The following is an 18,283-nucleotide window of genomic DNA, read 5'->3' as shown; positions in this document are numbered from 1 at the left end:
TGTGTGTTTGTACTCTTTTTTTGTCCTTTATTACCTACAGAACATTTATATTAATTACTAAGATAATGGAAAGACTTTTAGGGATAGAGATATGCCTGTCATCTATAGTAAAATAGCTGTTATTAACCCGTTAAATCTATGACAATAACCTGGAGTCAATTGTAAATCTAAATAAACCTAAATAAGATGGTGAGAGTGTGTGAGAGACGTCCAGAATATGTTAAAAGATCCAAGCATTATTTGTAATAATAACTTTAGAATTAGTAATAGAAACTGTGTGGGCATATATATGTGGTGCTGATCTAAGAAATGTTTTCCATCTGGTGTTTAATCTAGATGGTGTAGCTCAACTTCTTAATTGCAACATGTACCTGAGCTTATTAATATTTTACACAGCCTTCATTCTTTTGGCCAGAAAAAAATTGGCTCCTCATAGACTGCTTTGATATTCATTTCTTTCATGGGAATGAAGTTTCTATTTTATTCCTACTTTTGGTGTCAAGTCTCACAGAAGTGTGAGGCTTTGATCACAATTCCTTTTTTTTTTTTGTTATACATTTTGAATAGTTTCAGTTTGTATGTCCTTTGTCTGCATGTATTCTTGATGTGCTCTGTTTCTCTCTGATTCTATTAGGCTCAATGAGGCCTTTAATTTGCATTTGCTTTCTGTGATATATATACATATACATATATATATAGTGTGTGTGTGCGCGCGTTGTTTCCATGTATGTATGTTGTCTGGAGATCAAGATTGCATATGGGACTGAATCCAACAGGGCTCCTACGCCCCGGCCAATTCCCTTATGCCAATTCCGTTGAGCAACTGTGATTTAGGGCTTCCAGGCGGAAGCACTCATTTCTGGAACGCGGCAGGTCAGCGGAGCTCTCATAAGGGAACTCCTCCTGCCTCCTCCCAGAAACGAGCATTCCTGCTCATTCAGAGGCGTCCCCTAGGAAGCACTAAATCTCCTTTGTGTAAGTGGTGGGTCCACTTGAGCATTGGAATTGGCAGGACCCACCGCTTCTGGGAGTGAGTCGGTGGAGATGTAAATGCCCTCTTCGATTCTGCTCAGCACATAAGAAATTCTTCAGTGGAACTGGTCTAAATCTACCAGGAAAAGGGCCTATTCTGCTGTGGCATTCCAGTTGTGGAATAAGCTTTCCAGAGAGGCTCGCCTGGTCCCTACATTTTGCTCCTTCTGAAGCTAGGTGAAGACCTTTGTGTTATCCCTATTTATTATTTTATAATCCCTATTTATTATTTTATTATCCCTATTTATTATTTATTTAGTTTTTTAGTTGTGTTGTTTTAAATTTGTTACTGTACTTTAAATCTTTGCATTTCTGCTAGGTTTTATTTTGGTTTTTATTTATATTTAGTACTGTAGTTTTTGTTTTTGTATTTTTATAATGTATCTTATGCTATATTTTGTGTTTTTAATTGTTTTGAACCACCCAGGCAACTTCAGCTATTGGGCAGCTTAGAAGTGTTTAAAAAATGTTTAATAAAGAAATAATATTCCATGTGATTTAGAAATAGGCTGAGGATCAAACTACACATTACATTGATTATGTAGCATGTGGCTGTCCTGTCTCTCTCTTTTTATTCTAGTGTTAGTGAGCGTGTTCCTGATTCAGATCAGGGCCATTGAGAGGGGAGGATTAAATTTCCCACCCCACCATTTGCTTAACAAAATCCCCCCCATACACACATGAAGGTTAAAAATAAAAATAAAATAAAGCCTCCAATGGAGACTTTTTCTCTTTTTTTAAAAAAAAAAAAGCCCTGCAGGGGGTGGGTAAGCAAGCAGTGGGAGTGGGAGCTTTAATTGTTTATTTAATTAATTCTGTACTGGTCTGTGACCAAAATAAATGAACTGAACTGAACTTTAATTTAATTAATTTAATTTAAAACTGTGTCATATTCCCAGTCTGAATCAGGGCTATGCTCACTTTTACACTAGAGTACAACACAGCGAGAGGAGTCATCTAAGTGCAACATAATTAATGTAATCAAAGAATCATAGAGTTGGAAGGGGCCTATCAGGCCATCAGGCTCAATGCAAGAATCTATCTTAAAGCATGCCTGACAGGTTGAAATTTGGAATGTGATTGGCAGAAGAAGATAGCTGTGTATATGACTGGCAGAACTTAGCTGTTGCCAGTGGTGAAGTTATTTCATCACCACCGAGGCAGGATTAGGGGTGACAGGAAGGTAAGAAGGGTCTGCATGATTATAAGAAGAACGGGCTGAAGCCATGGAAAACTGGTTCTGATGCTGCCGTTGTAATATTTGTGGTGCACCAAAGACCTAACATATTTGAGGAGAAGGAAAGAGCACAGGTTGACACTAACATATTCCCCCCATTTGGAATTCTTGTGAAAAGAATATCACAGCAGGTTTTATTGAAGCAATTTGGGGGGAAAAGCCCTTTTCTTGTGGTACTAAATGTTACTTTAATATCTGCATTGTAAACATCTTTCGTTTTACCTCCCACCCCACCCCACTACTTTTACAGAACAGGATGCCCCAGAATTTTCAGTCTCCTTTTTTTAACATCCCCAGTTTCTCTTCTTCTGTATTCTAAAATACAATTTTAACCTAGCTATCCATTTAAAGCAAAACTAATATAATTAATATTGTAAGGTAATTTGAGAGCTTACATTAGAATTGTTTACATTAACAAATTGGGGTTAGTGGTAACCAAGGACCTTTCTTACAAATGTTTATGAAGATATTTTGAGACTTCATTGATGTTCTGTAGCAGCTGCACCAGCAACTGAAACTGTTATACGTGACTGTGCCAGACAGATATCTGTGCACTAAAGATATCTGGAAAACATCTTTGACGTGATAGTCTATAATAGAAACAAGGCAATCATTATAGATTGGTTTGCCAAAAAATCTATGCACAAAGGAGTTTCCAAGTAGGTCAGTAAGTTCTACATTTCAATGAAAGAGTGTATTAATAAATTGCTCCCAACCATACATCCTACGCTAAGCAATGAGCGACTGTGGGAGCTGGTATGTTGCTTCCAGCAAGGGGAGCTCCTGCATGAATGGGGAGTGTGCTGCATAATCCTCTCAGACGTTGTTGGGTTATGGGGATCACACTCATGCCAAGTCACACAAGGAGCAAACCTGGCCAGAATGCAGACGAAACCCCCAAGTGGGTCCCCTGCAAAGGGCAGGAGAAACTGTTGAGGTAGCCTTGCTGCACAGTGCAGCTCCCTAATCTCTCCTAATTATAAGGATGGTGTTGACTTGCATGATACTTTTTCATTTAATTGCAATTCTAATATAAGTGTGTGGGTTTTGCTACTTGTCTACAAATGCTTAATCGGTTTTACAGATGCCTTTGGAATATTTTGCCAACATTGAAAAATGCTGTGGCCCACCTGCCCTCTCCCAGTGTGAGCAATTTTGCACCTGGTTTCAGTTGGTTTCCTTGTAATCAGTATTCATTTCTGTTACAAAACTCAATTAAGTGTAATGTAGAAATATGAAAAAAGGAAGTGGAGGGAACCAAAGGAATGGGGAGGATACTTGTTACTGTTCTTAGCCAATCCTTTGCTTGGTTTATTGTTACCTAAACTAGATATTCAAAGATTGTTGTGTCATTTTATCTCATCATACTTCCTTATGTAGACATGTGCTTTGAAAGGGGTCTCCATTGGGCATAAAATAACCCTGCTGTTCTCTCACAGTGTATCCACATGGGAGCATGCTCAAGTAACACTCCAAGTTCTTTCAGTAACTCTGGTGTCTTCGGTGGGCTGCCCGTGGGAACCAATGTGCCCCTTGGCATTCGCCTGGCTCTCTGCCATACCGATGTTTTAATAATGTTTTAATTGGGAGGGTGGTATGCTGCAAAATGAAGTGCTGGCCTCCAATGCCATCTTTATTTCCAAGCATTCCTCTAGCCCCCACAGGGCCCCTAGAGGCATTCGTATAAAATAATTATGGGGATGGCTGTAGTGCAGCATGCCCAGCCTCCCAGAAAAAGGAAAAGGTCAGCTGGGGATGGAAGGGAGTGTCCTGTGGGGCTAAGGTGGAGTGGGGAGTGAGGAGTTGTGGTTTGCCTCTGGTATGTGTTTTGCCTGAGGTGTGTGTGTGTGTGTGTGTGTGTGTGTGTGTTTTTGGCTTTTTTGTGGTGTATGGTATGGAAGTGTTGTCTGTGAGTTTGTGTTTCTCTTTTGCCTTTTGTGAAATAGGTACTTTGCTGGGGACAAGAATGGAATTTGGGGCTAAGGCCCCACCTCAACCTTGTACTCAATTTTTTGGTGAAGTTACTTGTCTTTGCCAGTTTGCCTTTTGTGAAATGGGTTGTGGAGCAGAAAACTAGGTTCAAAAGAGTGGTTTTGTGTTTTGGAGTTTACAGCACAACTCTGCCTTGTACTTAGGTTCTTGGCCAAGTTACTTTTCTTTTAGCTTTCTGAAAAAATCGGTGCTTCATTACTGGTTATGCCACTGTGCAGCCATTTTGTAAATGGGCAACTTCCCCCCATTGCAGTCATTTTGTGAGAGTGTCCAGGACACTTTATCAAAATTCCAAATATGTCCTCCAGTGCATGAATTTTGGGGACCCCTGCAGTACGTGGTCAACAAAGTTGATACTAGTGATTGTGAATTGTGAATTTCTTAGCCCTAAGTCTGGCAGGCCTTGGATTTTCCAGTGCTCCTATGGGACAGCTTTTTATCAGTGAAGCACAAAGAAAATAATTTTACATTGTTCCTTCATTTGCAAAAAATGTATTTTTAGTTTTACAGAAACGTCATTAATTTTCCTGCATATTCTAAACCTTTCAATCACAAAATATAGCAGGTACCTGTTTTCTGTTGAACAGATCCACTTGATTTCTGAGTTTATCTCACTCTTTGTGTGTGAGATAAATTATACGTTGTTGTCAAGGTGAAATATTGAGCAAATACCATGGGAGTCTTAATGAGTGTTCTGTTCCAGTGGGATGTTTAATTGAGGGTAGTACAGTCAAGAGTGTTACAGAAAGACGCAATGTCCAGGGCTACTCATTGCCCTGAAATGTTTGGAGATAATGAATAAGACTCTTTCTTAAACGCCATTTAGGACTGTGTGAAAATGGACTATCTTTGTGCCACTAAGGCATACACAGTACGTTTGTGCAGTTCATAATAAAGGAAAACAGATGGTGGCATTTAAGGGAAGAAGGAAATGTTTGGGTGAATGTTAAAAAATTAAATGATTAATGGCTATTTCCCAGATTATATATTTTTCATGTCCCTCAAATTACAAATATTAATATGCAAGCGGAATCCTCCTGGCAATCTCCTGTTCCTGTTTTAGCCATAGTGCCTAGTAACATTTTATTCCCATTTGGTTACTCTGAGCCGTGATGAATTACAGTATATTGCTTAAAAAATTTATTTTAGTTTCAATCACTTTCCAACAATTTAAAACAAAATGAGGGTGGGGTGCTATATAAAGAAAGGCTGTGTTCCACCAGGACTGCAGCCAGCAGACTTTCAGCCTGACCCTCTAACATCCAAGCGGCATCAGATATGGTTCTGGCTGAACCAGCAGAGTCCCCCGGGGCATTTGGGAGCATGTTTCTTATGCTTCTCTTGTTGCTATTTGGCAGGCTCTTCCTCCAGGCGAGAGTGTGAAGATATCCAAGATTCCTTCCTGGACAGCTGCCAGAGAGGCCTTTTTTATTATCTAAGCAGCAGCAGGAGGCTGTGCTCTGTAGTACAAGATGAATCTATCAATTTGTAATACTTAAAAAAGTTCAGTTCTTAGGAAACTTTGAATTATAGGAGTTGGGGAGTTCATATAGTTTCAGAGGCTTAGTGCAAGCAAATAATTTCCTTTTGAAGAGACAGAAAAAAAAAGTAGGATTATTTTAATACTATCTGGAAAGGATGCATTTCTTATCTCAAAAATTATGTAAGTTGAGTATTATGTACATAAAAATCAGTTAAGTGCAGCTGATTTTGTGTAGATGCTGAGAATCTATAATCTGCTTCTGGATTTGAGTACCCAAGAAGATAATAATGAGCACTTTAAACAATTGGAGTACATGTCGAGGTTAGAAATCAAGCAAGAAAATTGGAGTTATCATTAATTGTGCAGAGAAGTTTTCTTTATATCTGAGTTTAAAAGAAAGTCAGTATAATATATCAGTGATACTCATCACCAGTGTTGCTGAATAACTTTTTATAACACATCAACATTGGGTTGGATCCTGATTGCCCCTTCCACAAACAGAAGGGTTCCTTCCATTCATGGGATTCAATGGAGGCTTCCTGCTGGAAGATGGTGAGGGTGGGAGAAAGGAAAGCTTTGCTGATTACCACTTCTGTCTGCTGTCCTCTGCATCACCTGTCGTGCTGCTTTGGAAGGTTCCCCCAATCCTCTAGTTCCGCTTTTCTGGAGGCATTGAAAGACCCAGAGGGAAGGCATCACCCCAGTAGCACAACTGCCAGTAGCACAGCTTTGTTTGCAACCCACTACAATGACTGAAAATATAATTCTAACAACATAGCTGTTTATTAACACCTGATGCTAGTATAAACCAGTTATGAAAATTTCAGCAGAAATTCTAGATATTAATTTATAAAGCAATGAAATGCAAACTAAAGCCAAAACCAGCTGCTGAAATAGTTACTTGAAAGTAACCATTCTCAGTGCATGATAGAAACTTAACAATAAACGTATTAGTGGCCTAATCTGTTAGCAAATCATCGCCATCACCCTTTAAAATGAAAGAGAAGGTATGACTCATTGTGGAAATTAAAATAAATAAGTACTCTGACATCAGAAATGGATTTTACCATAGGATTAAACAGACTGTTGAATTTAGCGGAGTATTTGAACTAAAATCATAGAGGTAGATTATTGTAAACAGTGCATTTGATGATATAAGGAATTTGCAGATAATCTGTGTTAATTTCTGTTGTCTGTGGGTCCTATTTGGATATATGCCATTGTTCTTTCTTTTGTTTTCCCCTTTCATGTTTGCAGAACAGTTTTTCAGATTTGTGATGGTCACAGTGCACAAGAGAAGCAATTTGGGCCATAATGCTGTATTTCTGACAATTCAGTTGTATTGCTGACTAGGGTATATTTTTGTACTGCTTGGAAAATATGTGAATAAAGACATGATACTGATGCATAGAAAGCCGGAATGGAAGTTTTAAATGCATGTGCACTAGAACTCTGTAGCAACCAGGCAGCTAAAGTAGGCCCTCGGATCCAGCTCCTAGAAGCAGTGCCTTGGCATGTAGCATCATGTAAGTGGATGGCCCATCCAATGCCAATGTCCTCATTCCCACACTATGGATGTGTAGAGTGTACAGTAACTACAAACCCCTGATAGTATTCTGGGGTGGGTGGGTGATGTTCTGAACCAGCATCAGGCATTTGCTCTCACAGGAATTGCATACCTTATGGAAAGTTCGCTGTGTCCACATGGTAGAACTAAGTCTTATTTAGTCCAGGATTCCAGGTTTATGCAAGTGAAATGTTATGATTATGTTGCTAATTTGAGCAAGCTGTATTTTGTAATTTGTAATTAAAATTGATAATTACGATACTGTGCTCTCAAGGTCTTTGGAGATTGTGGCTTATGATGGGTTCTTTGGGTGAAATGTACCAAGTAGGCAAAGTTTTAATGGGCTTTAAAAGAAAATGCAAATGTTGGACTGCACATCACATATCCCGAATTACTCCATTTTTAACCTATCCTTCATTTTTACAGGTGGCTGTTCATTTGATGAACCATTTACCTCATGTGGATATAGTCAGTCTGACGAAGATGATCTTAACTGGGATCAAGTGAACACACTAGTAAAGCCCTCATCGGATCCATGGATGCCCACAGGTATGTTTTGACTTGGTATTATTTCTTTAAATGGTATCTGTTTTATCACATAATACAAGGGAGTACTGTAGGTTGTTTCCATAGAAATGTGTGGTATATGACTTCTCTACCAGATGTTCTTCTGGAATTAGAAAACATGATGTTACCAAAGTTACGAAATCCACAGTGTATCTGCCGGAAAATACATTTTGCATTATATATAATTATATATGGCTAGATCCAGACCAAATTAGTCATACTTAGGTTCCATTGAAATCAAAGGGCTTTAAGTTTGCTATGATTATCTTTTCCCATTTATTTCAATAGGACTAAGAGTGACTAACTTGGTTTGGATAAAATTTATCAGGTCCTAAACATTAAATTAGTATGCTAATTATGTAGAATAGTGGGGAAAGGAACTGTAAAGTTTAAATGGGTGGATGTTATTTTAAATTTTTTTTGGTTTCTTTTTATATAACATTGAGAGTCTTACTAGAATAATACCAGAGTAGTAGTATACTTTGTAGAGGTGAGAAATATCACTAGAAGGGAACAGGACAGGTTCAATGTTGAAAAGATTGTGGAATTAAAGTGACTATCGTATGTACATAGGGATACTGTCTGAGAAGATTAATAATTATTTGATTAATGGTACATATAGATTAATAGAAAATTCAGCAACAATTAGACATAATTCACAATGCTATGAAGAAAATAGATTATTTTATGCAATATTTATTTGAAGCAGTTAAAATGTATTGCAGAAAGTGATCTTCAAGTATACTGAATGTGGCAAACTTTCTAATCAAATTTTTGGACTTGGCAATTATAGGGAAGGAAATCATTGGTTTTATTAGATATAGGCTGCAATTGTTTGTACCTGACTACGGAGTAAGCCCCATGGAACATCCTTAACAAAACATGCATGTGATTGGGCAGCATGGTTATAACCCATGTACATTTAGATGGAAGTACGTTAACACTTAAATTCAGGGGGACTTACTTTCAAGTAAATGTGCACAGGACTGGACTGTAAGAGAACCAAGGGTCATTGTAATCATTAATATAGCTTTATTAATCCAGAATTTCATAATCAACAAAAGATAATATAAACATGGTCTCTTAGGTATGAGGAATAATCAGGTGATTCTTCCGCCTCCCTCATATCAGTGAAATGAGAGCCAATGTGGTTGTAGTGTTGGACTAGGACTCAAGAGATCCAGGTTCTAGTCCTCACTTGGCCATGAAGCTCACTGGGTAATTTGGGCCAGTCACTGACTCTCAGCCTAACCTCCCTCACAGGTTTGCTGTGAGGATAAAATGGAGAGGAGGATCATGTATGCCACCTTGGGCTCCTTGGAGAAAAGATGGGGCATAAGTGTACCGAATAATAAATGTGAACAAAAGTTGGTTTTCTTTCTAATCTTCAAAGAGGTTTTCTCAGTTTGAGAATACTCTCATAAACCCTGTAAAAATGCCTCCAGTATACTGGTATCATATACTGGTATCAAAAAGGACAGATGTTTTACCAGTGTGGCTTCTCAACTATTACTCAACTGATCCAGAAGCAAATACTCGTCTTGGTTGATTATTATTTTAAAAATGGTATTACTTGTTCTGTGGTCAATTGGTGTTCTTTTAAACTGACAAAGAAGGAAAGTGTGATATCTCAACAAATGCATGACTAATGTGAAATGATATGAAGTGCCTTACTGGATCAGGCCAATATCCACCTAGTCTGGCATTTTTTGCAAGAATCCCATCACCCACAGGTGTTTTGTGGTCAGCAGGAAATTGTCCAGTAGTACTTCTGTCAATCCCTGATTTTACAGCTCAAGGGATCTATTAGGCACCTTGAAGCTCATGCTAATCTGTAACCAGTAATCTACTTCCCTCTTTTAACATAAGAGGACTCAGTTTCTGTTAGTCCTTCCTGTTGCAGTCTTGCATAACTTTTTGCATAACCCTTCTCCTTCTTTAGTTAGATGGGGCTTTATCCTGGGGCAATCCCTGGGATCATCCCTGTGCATCTACATGACGCACAGGGGATCCCGGGATCAGGGAGGGATGATCCCTCCTTTGCCCCAGGATCTCACCCTCCACTTTTCTGCAGTCTCGGGCTGTGTCGCGGTTTGTCCTGGCTCCTCGCGGTTCCTCGCAAAGGGCCAGGACCCATGCACAGGGGGTGGGGTGGGGGGAGCAGGGAAAATATTTTTTAAAAAAAAGGCTTACCTTTTGCGCTCGTGCGCTCCTGTCACTTTAAAAAACAAACAAAATGGGGGGCACGATGCCTCTCTCTCTGAGGCCGTTGCATGCCACATGTAAACAGAGGGGGAGGTCTCACAATAAAAATATCGTGGGATCTTCACTCCTCCATCGCACTAGACCACTAGGTCTAGCTGAGGCCTACATTAAACCAACCTAAGCTGCTTCTTAGAGGCCCACAGAGCTCTGGTGACGCCTGTCTATGACTTAGTAGAATTTCTGGCTGAAGCTAAAGCTTGGTAGGTGGTCACATTATGATTGCCTTACAGCTGGCTTCTCAGTGTTTCCTGTATGTCCTACGTCCTGGATTTATGTCTAATGAATGGACTGCCGTTGATTAAAATTGTAATACATCCAGTTTCTTATATACTAGTGATCTACATAAATTACACAAGAAAAAAAGTACACAGATTTATTCTGACACCCCTTAAGCAAAGATTGACAATAGTACTTCTGAACCTACTTCACTTTTCCACTCAGAGTTTATCCTTCAGAGCCAATGATTGCTTCACTAGTTCCTTCCGTTGTAGTCTGGATAGCAAAATTTAAATCAACATGTGAAAATATATTACAAATTCATTCAAGATTACATGCTATAAATTTAAACACATGAGATAAGTTGGAATGCAGGATCACAGAGTTTACTCCATAGGAAAGTGTAATGCATAATGTTTATTAAATAATTCTAGGTTTGGCTCTTAAGAATAGTATCCTTTTATACCATTCTTGTGATTTAATTTTGCAAATAAATATAAACAGATTATAACATGTACAATTACATACTTTCTAATGAGTGGAAAGCATTATTTCTAACTTTAAATCAGGAATTTTCAGAAAAACAAACAAAAATCTGTCAACAACCTTGTGGATGTAAACACACACAGGCCAGTTCAGAGGGTATCTCTTGTTATTCTGTCCTTTTGGTGCAGTGTGGTCTTTACATTTGTACAGAGAGAATGTCAGTGGTGGCTCTCCTCCTATAGAAATTAATGATTTTCGCTTTCTTCTGTGGAAGAATCTTACTGGATCAGGAAGACTTACTGGCGGACCTGCTTCCAAACATTGGTATCACCCATGTCTGGGGTAGGAAGAAAAAGCATTCTAATGGTTTCCCAACTTTTCATTACAAATATGATCTTAAAGGAGCAGGACTCCATGTGATAGTTAGAAAAAGTTTACGTTTGTATAAGATTACTCTCGATCCATTGTTGGAGGATCATTATTTCAAGGGTGACTTCAGGTGTGCCAGGGTGGCTATATTGCACTAAATCAAGACTAGGTACACACACATAGCCTGCAGGCCCCATGTGGCACCTGCTGTGATCCCTTGCTGCCGAAATCACTGCTGGTGGGAATCGCAGTAATATTGCAGGGAAACAAGGTGTGTGTAGGGAGTGTGCACCTTGTCTACAAGCAGAATTAAAGCCTCTCAGAAGTACAATTATGCTTGGAAACCAGGCATGCACTCATCAGGTGGGTGGGAGCACAGTGTAATCCCTCGAGCCCTGGTAGTTGCCACCACTGCTATAATTAAAGCTTTTATTTGGTATGAAATTGGGAGATATATCGTGTCTGTATTTTAACTCTGGTAATAAATAGAGCATTTTAGATTTATGATTTGTGGGTATTTTTTGCCTTCCACAGTGAACTGCTTTCTGTAAAATTAGTATTATTATATTAGATGAAACATTGAGTGAATTCAGTAATTCCTTGTCAAAAATAAAAGGAATTCGCAATGACATCCCTAATTTGAGACACTGTGCTTCAGTGAGTGAATTAATGACAGTATGTAACGTTTCACGATCAATTAGGCAATATTAGTGGATGTGCAAAACATAGTTTTGGATTTCTCTGTTTTATTTTTAATCTGCAGATATATTTAATAGTTGAAGTAACTCCATCTTTTTGTACATTTTACTTCATTTAATTTTTGTAGAATGATTTTCTCTAGGTAGCCTAGATGCTTATTTATGTATAAACAATGTTGGGCTGCATATATAACAATGTAGATTCAGCTTTGGGAACAAAGACATTTTGCAATACTTGACGAGTTTTGGAGATCCTGGGAAACAGATGCTTTTTTGATCAGACCAAGAGTCTTTCTAGTCTACATTCCCAACAGTGACTAACTAGCCAGATGATTTTGGGGAACCAATAGCATAGCATGAAGGCAGTAGCTTCCCCCGCCCCCACCAGTAGCTGGTATTCAGATGAATTCTACTTGTGAACCTGGAGGTTCCATTTAGCTCTCATAATAAATATGACATGGACCAGAAAGAGATTTATCTATATCTATCTACACTATTTAAAAGCCTTCTTACTAGTATTTCATTTTTATTTATTTCTTACATTTCAGTACTGCCCAATAGCTGAAGCTCCCTGGGCAGTTCACTAAAGTTAAAACCGTAACTGTATAAAACATAATATGAAACTTCAAAAGTTTCAACTACAATATAAAACCAAAATGAAAACCAGCTGCAGTGTAAAGATTTACAAATACAACAACACATTTAATAATATTTTTTTTGAAGAGCTAACATGTATTGGCATTTGAGGAATCCCTTGGTCGTGAGTTAAGTGGCAGTGATATGTGCTGAACTCTTTCAGTTCCACTCTCTAGAGTCTAGGCCAACTCTGCATAGTTTGTTCACCTGCCAGATGTTTAGCTGCTTCTCTAGTTTCCGTTATTATTTATTCACAGTATTCATAATGTTATCAATTCTGACTAGAGATGTAAGTTCTCCAGAAATTTTGAAGCCATGGAAAAAAAGTGGTTTTTTTCGGAGGGTTTCAGAAAAAAATGGATTTTTTTGGAAAAATTGAAATAATGCAATATTAGCACTTTTTACAGATTGAAAGTCACTTTGTTACCTTAGGAACATAAAATGTAATTATAACCAAGTTCGTTTGGCATAAAATTATTACATTTGGTATATTAAAAGTACAGTGTATTCAAACAATTATTAAAAATTGAATTTACTTCTTTAAATTTTTACCTTTTTTCATAACAAATGGGGCTACAAGCTTCTGAACTGTTAGGAACACCTGAACTGTAAGGAACCTCTTTGGCTTTGCCAGTTTATGAGGAGCAGGCAAAAAAAAAAAAAAAAAAAAAAATTTAAACAACAGAAGAAACCATCAACATTAGTTACAAAGAAAATTATTTATGTCTGCGCTAGCCCTCCACAGTGTCAAGCAGACATAAAGCACCCATTCTCATAAAAAGAACTGAGAAAAGGGGGGGAACCAGGATTCAATGAATATGCAGACTCATTTTCTGAGCTATAGCTATCACTATCAGTTTCAGTCTATGATTCAATGGCAGTGCCCCCTAGAGGTGGAAATGCATCTTGCTCTTGCATTTGAGAGTTGTAGACTCAGTTTGCAACCTAGGACTTGCCTGTCCTCGGTGCACAGAGATTGTAATAATCTGATACTCTACATAGTTTTTAGAAACCATTTGGAGAAGTAAATATCTGAACATCTTGTCTTAAACATTTTATTCAACATGCTAAAATAAACACCCCATAATCCATTTTTCTTCATTGTTTCAATTTTTCAGAAAAAAACAAAAAAGTATTCTGGAAAAAACAGGGAAAAAAGTTTCCTCTCAAATTTTTTCGGTTTCCAGGCCTTCACATTTCTAATTCTGACCTTTTTAAAGTATGTTGAAACCATATTTCCCCTTTATAGAATGGAAGGCATATGTTACAAGAAAACACAACCCTTATGTAAAAGTAGTAGGGCCAATAACTTCTTCTGCATATATGATGGGTTACATTTTAGCTCTGGACGAGACTTGGGCACAGTTATGGCACCTACATTATATGCTTTTAGACGCCAGGTGAAGACCTTTTTATTCTCCCATCATTTTAACAGTCTATAAATAAATTTTAACTTGGTGTTTTAAATTTGTAATTTTGCATTGCTGCTGTTTTTATCTGGTTGAGCTTTATATTGTATTTTATATTATGGTTTTATACTTTTGTTTTATACTTTGAATTGTTTTAAATTTTGTGAACTGCCCTGAGAGCTCCGGCTATTGGGCGGTATAGAAATGTAATAAATAAATAAATAGTAATGACCAGGAAGGGAACTGAGTCAGCAATACTCAACTGTCTTGAAAAGGAAAATGACTAAGTACTCAGTTGTACTGAATGAGAATACTGTCCTTTTCAGTTTCCTCCTCCCCAATCTTCTTCATTTTATATTATAGCATTTTTAGGTCAACTTCTGCCTCCTCAACTTCATCTTGCTTTAACTTCAACTTGAAGGTAAATTCTTAGAGGGAAGCAGAATATGGAAGAGCTCCCACTTCAAACTCAGAATGTGGTTTTACTTCTTTTTTTAAAGGTTGATTATAATTCTATATATGCTCTCTCTTGTGAAGATAGAATAAATTAGAAATTGCTGTCACTGAAGGGGCAGATAGAATTTAATTTTTCCCCTGTGCCAAACATCACATTAATGTCAGAGAAGGTAGATAATGTTCCAATCTGCTGAGGAAGGTCATGGCCTTGTGAGAATAATAATGCTACCATACTAGCCCTCAAGGATTTGTTTTCCCCTAGCAGTATGAGTGAAAGATAAGAAGAAAGGAAGCTGAGTTGGATAGCAAACCAGAACTTAACGAAGTATCCCAGGACTGTGGAATACATAGGGAGCTGTTTTTTGCCCCTGGAAGACAGTTGACAATATAGCAGAAAAAAAGAAAGCTAAAGTATGACTGAAAATATTCTTGGTTGAAAAAAATTGAAAGCTTCATATTGATCAACAACATGCACATGTCAAAATAGTGTATGAACATCAAACTATTACGGTGATAAACCTTGCAAATTAAGATTCAATAGTAACGTCCAAAGATATTCGTCTGCAAACACTCTTGTAATCTGTGGAAGCAACTACTGTCGGATATATTCACAAATATTCACTTTCCTAAAATTATGTCTGCAACCATGAAGGATGGGATCCCATTCTTCAGTGTGAATAGTCATTAATTAGAGGGTTTTAGTAGATGACTACAGTGGGGTCTAGTTTGCTCTGTTTGCAAAGCATCTGGGTCTATACAGTAAACTGTTGTCCCTGACAATAGAAATAAAACTCCTATTATTTTGGTCATTGTCTGACTGTTCATATATGCAAAGAGAATTGTTTTCAGAACTATCTGCCAACTGCAGAGGGTTCTTGGGCTGCATTGGACTCTCCAGAAACCTCCTGGACAGCTTCCCTTTCCTGCCGCAGCTGCTGGTAAAAACCAGAAGTGTTCAAGCAGCTGCATTCCCTGTAATTCTGCTGCGAAACAAGGTGCATAGGGAGCACACACCTTGTCTCCGAGCAGAACTGCTGGGAATCTGGAGGTGAGGCAGCAGTGGGGACCACGCTATGGAAACGGGCAACCTGGTGGGAGCCATAAAACTCCCCCTTGGGGTTACATGTAGCCCATGGTGATGTTGCCCACGTTGATATAGAGGGATCCCCATAGAGCAGGGGTGAGAAGCATGTGGCTCACCGGCCGCATGTGACCCTTGCTTCCCCTTGCAGTACCCCCTTTTATTTTATACCGAGAACTACTGGGGTCACATTTAGCTTGTAGCCCTCTGTAATGCTTTGGAGTGCTTTGTTGTTGAATTTTGGCAGATGGTTGTCAGACTTCATAGTGGTATGGAGTGGTTTGCTGCTGAATTTTGGCAACAAAACAGCGATTTCCTCCCTCCCCCCAATTTTTTTAATTGAGAGCCTCCCCAAGAATGGTGTGATGGCCCATGGAGAATGGCCCACATGTGGGAGATCATTGGGGGTGAAAATGGCTCCTGGGTCTCCTGCACTTGCCTATCCCTGCCATAGAGCAAGGGTGGAGTGAACCTTTTAGGGACCTTTCAGGATGGCAGAACTAGTCATGTTGCGTTTAACCAGATTCTCCAAATTCCACTTTGTAGCTTGGTTGATCTCACTTCTGTTCCTGTTTGCAACCTGTTTTTCTTTTCGTTTGAAAAGTGCACATTTGGAACATGGAAATTACGAATTGTGCACTTCCCTTCCCATTGCCTAAAGTGTGAAAATTTATAGTTTTTGTAGAGGACCATGAGAGTGATGACCCAGGAGCTGGCACACTCTCCCTCCTTGCAGGATGAAGCAACACACTTTGGGAATGCTTGAACAGAGCTTAAGTTTATATCTTTTGAACTTCTAGTTGGTGGTTCTCGGAATTCTAGGAAAAACAAAGATGATCGCACAAACTAATGTCTGCCCACCCAGTCATAGAGCATAATGGAGCCCTATTTTTATTCCTTCTCCCCTGGATTGTGCTACGGCAGTCCAAGGACTGCAGTACCTTTTTTTATCTTGCATTCCCACTTTGCTTGATCAAGGAATGGTCTCTGATTGAGCAAAAGGAGAGGACTTGCAGAGACCTCCCATTTGCTGTAATGACCTAGTGCACTGGAAATTCACAGGCTCTGTGTTTAAAAATCACTGATCTTTGGGATTTCTGTAAAAAAAAATAGAGATAGATTGCCATATATGATTAGCCTGTGAAGAATTTCAGAAATGTAATTTTCTTAAATGTCATGTTGTTCTAATAGTTTGTGGCAAAACATGTGTTTAATGATCAGAGCATATTGACTGTCTCTGAGGTTTGCTACTGCACTAGCAAGGATGATCTGGAACTGAAAAACTGTGGCTAATCAGAGATCCAGTCATTTCCCCCTAATCATTCAGTTGCTCTGAGCCAAACTATGCATTACACTATTGTGTAGTGTGTAGCTCGTTGTTATGTTATTTTCTCTAGTATAAGCATGCATGGCCCCTATTCAGATTGCGACCACGGCGCTCCAGGAAAGGAAGATTAAATCTTCTCCACCATCATTTGCTTATTAAGGTTCCCACCGACCCATCCGAAAAGCCTCCATTGATGCAAAACGAGACTTTTTTCTTTTATTGACCCCCTCTGTAGTGCTTCAGGTAGATGGTCAAAAAAGCTTGTCTAGCAAAAAATGCAGGGCAAGAAGATGGGGAGGCAAAGGTCCTTTCTGCTGCTTTTGCTCCTTGCTCCAGCATACTGGTTATCTGCACTAATGTGTTGTGCTGGTGCAAGGGGTTTAGTAGCAATCCTATCCAGTGGTTGTAATTCTAGAGTAGGATCACACCTATAATTCTTTTTGCAATGGGCAGAGTGTTGCCCCTCATTTGCTGTTCAACAACTCCGTTCAAAAGCCAGTGAATAATAGCTCCAAAGGCTGGGAATGCGTATTTGAAATTTAACTACAAAGTTCTTTAAAATAAGTTCTTGGTCATCATTAAGATTTAATGTAAACTGTGATGACGTTATCCAAGTACTGCCAATTTCCTGGACTGCTGTAGATGCTGGAGGAATTATGGTCACTGCATATATTCTGCTTACCACATGGAGGCTATCATCACTATGTGTGTTGGCATGGAGAACTTCCGCACTGTTAGGTAACTATTGTGGAACATCTCCATGTTGAAACAGAATTCAAACATGTTAAAAACAGATTTCTGACACTAGAGCTGTTGTAAGGAGCACTGCGACACGAAAGAGATTTTGGGCAGCCTTCCTGTGGGGTTTTTTACGATTGAACTTGCCCCTCGTTAAACTGATGGTTAAAATGCTAGAAAAATATTTTACTGCTCCCTCTTTCCATGCCCCCCAGACTTTAGATATCCTGTGTTTCTATTTCTGCATTCACTTCTAAATTGGTTCTCTTTTCACCTGGATTGCATTCTTCTAGTATCTGTGACTGGACAATTCTAATAAGTTCTTTCCTGTGGACCTCCTTAATTTTCTACCTCCAACGCCATTTCATGCTAGTTCCATTCAAATATTTTGTGGGTTTTTTTTATATGTACATTTTTACAAATATATTTTTTCAAATTGTTTGCATTTTGGTATGCATTTATCCATTGTAAAAAAGTGTGTGCATGCACATTTTAAAAAACGTACAATTTTCTTTTGTACGCTTTTCAAATGTGTGCATTTAATAGGACACTGTTTTTCTTTTCTGCGGAATGCATTGCAGGTCCTGAAATGAAGGGATTTCTGGAGGCAAAATGCATCTGGTACACATCCATTTCTGGGCGATGCAGATTGGAAAAATCAGTTTAAAAAAATCCAACATGTTGGATTCGTCACACATCCCAAATAACCATTGTAGTGAGATTG

General features: G+C 38.6%; 1 protein-coding gene across 5 annotated transcripts in view; it reads left to right on the top strand.

Annotated features, from left to right (window-relative positions):
• Positions 1–18,283, top strand: part of PTPRM (protein tyrosine phosphatase receptor type M) — a 527,195-nt gene that overhangs the window by 137,314 nt on the left and 371,598 nt on the right. For all 5 annotated transcript variants that reach the window (XM_063130578.1, XM_063130575.1, XM_063130573.1 and 2 more), the window contains exon 2: positions 7,738–7,860. In XM_063130578.1, the coding sequence (XP_062986648.1) occupies positions 7,738–7,860 (123 nt within the window). The remainder of the gene's footprint in view (positions 1–7,737; positions 7,861–18,283) is intronic.

This window comes from Elgaria multicarinata, chromosome 7 (genome assembly GCF_023053635.1).
Source record: "Elgaria multicarinata webbii isolate HBS135686 ecotype San Diego chromosome 7, rElgMul1.1.pri, whole genome shotgun sequence".
In the NCBI taxonomy this organism is placed as follows: Eukaryota; Metazoa; Chordata; class Lepidosauria; order Squamata; family Anguidae; genus Elgaria; species Elgaria multicarinata.
The sequence above is the reverse complement of the archived record's forward strand: the minus strand, read 5'-3'. Positions and strand labels throughout refer to the sequence as shown.